Here is a 5,386-nt window from a genome sequence, read left to right on the forward strand (position 1 = left end):
GGATGCAGTTTAAAGATACAGTGATAGGATTTGCTAATGGATTGGATGTGTAAGAAATAGACGAATGTGGGTTGGTGAGTTGGAGGTGCCGGGGTGTTTACTTTTAGGCATGTTAAACAAGATGCCTAGGAGAGCCAAGTGGAGACACTGACTGGCAGTAGGATATACACGTCTGGAATTCAGAGAAGGAAGTCCAGGCTACAGAGAGGAATTGGGGACTTGTCAGCGTATATATCCTTGGCTTTTTTGAGCGTGGCTTATGGAAGAACTTTTACTGTGTATGTTTTACATATATACTTGTATGTATATAATATTGATTCTCATTATTCATGATAGTTATGGTCTATAAAGTTGCCTGGAGCCCTGAGCTCTCGATTACTGAACCATTGCTCTTTGTAGGGGAATTACAGGGTTCTTTCAAGCCTCTGGTCAGAACATTTTTTTTTTTTTTTTTTTTTTTAAGTTGTCTGCCCAGCCAGTCTCGCCTCTTCCTGGCATGGTGCCCATAATCCCATCCTTGGGTGTTTTTTTTTTTTTAATAAATTTATTTATTTTATTTATTTATTTTTGTCTGCATTGGGTCTTCATTGCTGCACGCAGGCTTTCTCTAGCCATGGCGAGTGGGGGCTACTCTTCATTGCGGTGCGCATGCTTTCTCATTGTGGTGGTGGCTTCTCTTGCTGCGAAGCACAGGCCCTAGAGCATGTGGGCTTCAGTAGTTGTGGCTTGCGGGCTCAGTAGTTGTGGCTCCATGGGCTCTAGAGCGCAGGCTCAGTAGTTGTGGCGCACGGGCTTAGTTGCTCTGCGGCATGTGGGATCTTCCCAGACCAGGGCTCGAACCCGTGTCCCCTGCACTGGCAGGTGGATTCTTAACCACTGCGCCACCAGGGAAGTCCCTGGTCACAACATTTTTGTCCGCTGATCAATTTATAATCTTGTGTATGTTTGTGTTTCAAGACACCTTATTTAATATGTATTATTGATTCATTAAAATTGAACTCATGGCCAGCAGCACTATAATCCTTGCCTGAACGAACACGTATATCTAACACGTATGTTCTCTTACCTTATCTAACACATACATTCTCTGTATGGCATGTCATAGCCTTCTTTGCAGTTAGGAATCGGGCAGCACTTCAGCACAATGCTTGGGGGCCCAACAAGAAGCACAAAAATGCAAAAAATGTGGCACTAAATAGATCGCCAGAAAGACACTAGTTTAGTGTGAGAGCTGATACCAGAATGTAGAGTGCCACCTTGTTCAGTCTCAGCTGGGAATGTGCACATCAGGTGACTCAAATTTTTTGCCCCTCTGCACATGTCCACAGATGATGGTGAAAGCACCTCGGATATTGACTTTGGGGTTACAAATAAGTTTTAGCAGGTAGGCATATTCACAAATATGGAATCTGAATAGAAAGGATCAACTGTATTTATACTGAGTGTTTGTATATATACATGTATATGTATTTGAACTGAAACGTTTATGAACCAATACTTTATTTGATGCACTCTGGTATATTTTATTTTCTATTTTATTTATTTTTTAAAAGTTGGTCATAACCTGCAATGGGTTACAACGTGCAGTTTGAAAAGCATGGTATAGGTTAAAACTGGGAGATTGGATGAATTGGATTACCTCTGGAGGGAAGGAACCATCACGTTTCTCCAAGGCTAGGAAGCCAGTGTGGGCTGAGGGGAGTGGCTTCTGAGCCTCCCGTGAATGCTTGTGTTCTTGGGCGTCCTCCCAGGTGACCGTCTTGGTGCTGCAGGGCCGGCTGGATGAGGCCCGACAGATGCTCTCCAAGGAGGCCGACTGCAGCCCCACCTCTGCAGGCATGTGCCGAATCCTTGGGGACCTGATGAGGACCATGCCTGTTCTCAGCGTATGTGCGAGCAGCCCTGCTCTTCTGGGTCATGGAGGTGGGCTCGTTCAATGAGTGTAAGGGGTTTGTGTGGTGATGGCATCTCTCTGCGTCTCTTCCCGTAGCCTGGTAACACTCAGACACTAACGGAGCTGGAGCTGAAGTGGCAGCACTGGCACGAGGAATGTGAGCGGCACCTCCAGGACGGCACGTTCGCCTCCAGTCCTCACCTCGAGTCTCTCTGCAAGGTCTGTGGGAAGCAAGTCCAGGCCAGGGTCTTCCCTGGCTTCCCCCGGGGGCTCTGGCATCCAGTGCAGCAACGACAGGTCCTCCTGAGACAGGGCTGTTTATTGGCTCTGAGGGAAGGCGAGAGCTTTCAAACCAGATGCTCCAGTCGAGGTCAGGAGCATGATCGGGAAGTCACCCCCAGACCTAAGGGAGAGCACCTCTCTCGTCAGGTCATGCTGGGAGATGAAGCTGCCCTGCTGGAGCAGAAGGGGCTTCTGAGTACCTGGTATCACTTCCTCGTGACCCGGCTCCTGTACTCTCACCCCACGGTAAAACCCACGGATCTGCACTTCTATGCCCAGGTGAGTCTGAGCGCCTTGGGGTGGGGGTGGGGAGTAGGGATCCTGGGGGCTCTGCTCCCTGCTGGTCATTTTCACCGTGTGGCTTCATTGAGTTGAACCTCCCTGAAGAACAGGCAAGAGCTTTCCTTTGGCCCTTTTTGAAGGACCCCATCACTCTTCTCCAGTGTTCCCTATACAGCAGCTCTGCCTGCCCCCTTGAGTCTCTGCTTCCGTCTGGAGATTGAATGGGTCACTACCTTTCCACAGTCCAGCCTTGACCTGTTTCTGGGAGGTGAGAGCAGCCCAGAACCCCTGGACAACATTTTGATGGCAGCCTTCGAGTTTGACATCCACCAAGTGATCAAGGAGTGCAGGTAGGACCTGCTGCACCATGACCATTCTAACCATCTTAGGTGTGCAGTTCAGTTAAGTACATTCACAGTGTTGTTTAGCCATCACTGCCATCCTTTTCTAGGACGTCCTGTTCCTTCTTGCTGGTGTCTTAACCTTCTTGCCACAGACCTGCTTCCCCTCCACAGCCACATTAGGTAGACAGTGGCTTCTCTCTGGACAAGCCTGGGGGCCTTCCTGAGGCTGGAGGGCTACTGTGTCTATACAGTTTGCATTTCGGGGATGTTTACTTAAAATAACATTGCAGGACATTACTTTGATATTTAAAATCCAGAAACAGCCAGCAAACTTATTTCTTGGAACCTGATGGACATGCAGCCACCTTAAGGGACTTCTCAACAGTCTCACTCTCTGGTGAGCCAAGAGCCACCACACCATTAGGCTCCCGGCTGGGTCTGTTCAGAGCAGGGATTCTGTATCAGCCCTCTCCCCAGACCTCTCCCCGAACCTTCAGCAAGGCAGGAAAGGGAATGTGAAACTGAATCCAAGGTAAAGCTTTCCAGAAATTCCCATGTGCTGTAAGTCAGAAAGAATTTACCCTCTCTTCTTGTACAGCCTGGAAAAGTAGGTGTTGCACCAAAGACTTGGAGAAGGGAGAAGGTTGGGAACTGGAGCAGATGGCCTTGCTCGAGTATCAAATTCACTGACTTTGACTGGATCTTTGTTAGTAGATCTGGGCAGTGGGAAGGTCTTACCCCCTACCTTACTCTTCCTGTTTGGCTGAAAGCAAGCCAGGGCTTCAAGAAAATGGTGTTAGATTTGGAGAAAGGAAAAGGGGTTTTGTGTCAGTATTCTTTGCACAAACCTGTAAAATAGGGACTTTAGTGGAGCTGGAAGATGACTTACAGAATTCAGCTGATGGTGGCTGGGGGCCAGCGTGGCATCTGCATGGAGGGTTAGTGAGAATAACTTCCAGAGGCGCTCGCACATCGTTATTTGGCTTCGTCAGGGACTCTGCCTATAATTCGAGGTAACAGGCATTCCTGAATATGTTGTCTAAACAGCAGTGGGTTATTTCTTCCAGGGCTTCCTTCATAAGCCACATGTGGATTTTTTTTTTTTTTTTTAAAGTATTTGTTTTTATTTATTTATTTATGGCTGTGTTGGGTCTTCGTTTCTGTGCAAGGGCTTTCTCTAGTTGTGGCAAGCGGGGGCCACTCTTCATCGCGGTGCGCGGGCCTCTCACTATCGCGGCCTCTCCTGTTGCGGAGCACAGGCTCCAGACGCGCAGGCTCAGCAGTTGTGGCTCACGGGCCCAGCCGCTCCGCGGCATGTGGGATCTTCCCAGACCAGGGCTCGAACCCGTGTCCCCTGCATTGGCAGGCAGATTCTCAACCACTGCGCCACCAGGGAAGCCCCACATGTGGATTTTTAAGATCAAAACAGATTTGAACAGAGCAAGGAGGAAGGACAATAAAAAGGGAAAGCACCTTGTTCTTTTCAGTGGCAGTAGAAGGAAAAGATAAGGACATGCCAACAAAGAGGAGTGGCTTTTATGAACACCACAGAAAACAGCATCACTCTGATGCCAGTTGAGGAAGGGTAAGGCTTGCAGCCCCTCAGTCTGGGTGTCTCTTGCTCCGGCAAGCAGGAAAGGATCTGAGGTAGTTCTGTTAGCTGTGAATCTAGGAGTTTGGGTTTTTCTGATCAGGAAGCTACTTCCTACCCTATTCTGAAAGAGGCACTGAAAAGCAAGTCCCGGGACCTCATCCACGAATTGGAAGAAGGGCTGAAGTACCTTCAGAGAGAGTAGCACAGTTTTAGACATAACGCCCTCCTGGATGGGGAAGGATTGGATCTGGGGTCTCGTGAACACCTGCTTTCTCCAGTGTTGTACCAGTCAGGCCCAAGCTCGGTTCCCAGGGAAGAGGGGTGTGTCTGTCTGGGGTTGGGCCAGTGGGCTGGTGGTATAGGAGAGCCTTGCTGCTTTGGGTGTGATGTCAGCTGGATTCATGACTACCCTGTGAAAGGGGAATGAGGGGAATCCTTACTCAAGGCGCTAGAAGGGAGCTTTCTATAGGGGCACCTGATTACCCCCATGTCAACTATGCCAGGCCCTAAGGGGCAGAGAGGGATCCTGAAGCAGAGCATAGAGGCCCTTGGAGGCCACCGTTGATCAGCCCCTGCTGAAGGGCCACGTGTTTGCCTGTTATCCCTGCAGCTGAAGGGCCACGTGTTTGCCTGTTATCCCCACAGCTGAAGGGCTCGTCTCTTCCCCTCTGGCGTGCAGCCGCTACTTCTTGCTGTCTAGCAAAAGGAGAACAGGAGCTGCTACGCACTCCACAGGGAGCTGGGCAAGGTGGCATCTTCCTGGCGCTCTTAAAGTCCTCCAGAAGTATCGAACTAAAAGGAGATAGGTCTGCCTTCAAAAACTAAGAAGAGGGGCTTCCCTGGTGGCGCAGTGGTTGAAAATCTGCCTCCCAATGCAGGGGACACGGGTTCGAGCCCTGGTCTGGGAAGATCCCACATGCCGCGGAGCGACTAGGCCCGTGAGCCACACTTGCTGAGCCTGCGTGTCTGGAGCCTGTGCTCCGCAGCAAG

The 5,386-nt window shown here is 49.8% G+C and overlaps 1 protein-coding gene across 3 annotated transcripts in view; it reads left to right on the forward strand.

The window, feature by feature from the left end:
* NUP85 (nucleoporin 85) overlaps positions 1–5,386 on the forward strand; it is a 29,650-nt gene that overhangs the window by 14,269 nt on the left and 9,995 nt on the right. For all 3 annotated transcript variants that reach the window (XM_082372930.1, XM_082372931.1, XM_082372932.1), the window contains exons 8-11: positions 1,752–1,886; positions 1,991–2,113; positions 2,324–2,455; positions 2,702–2,808. In XM_082372930.1, coding sequence (XP_082229056.1) covers positions 1,752–1,886; positions 1,991–2,113; positions 2,324–2,455; positions 2,702–2,808 — 497 coding nt within the window. The remainder of the gene's footprint in view (positions 1–1,751; positions 1,887–1,990; positions 2,114–2,323; positions 2,456–2,701; positions 2,809–5,386) is intronic.

Source organism: Balaenoptera borealis (genome assembly GCF_965194805.1).
Source record: "Balaenoptera borealis genome assembly, chromosome: 20".
NCBI classification, from domain to species: domain Eukaryota; kingdom Metazoa; phylum Chordata; class Mammalia; order Artiodactyla; family Balaenopteridae; genus Balaenoptera; species Balaenoptera borealis.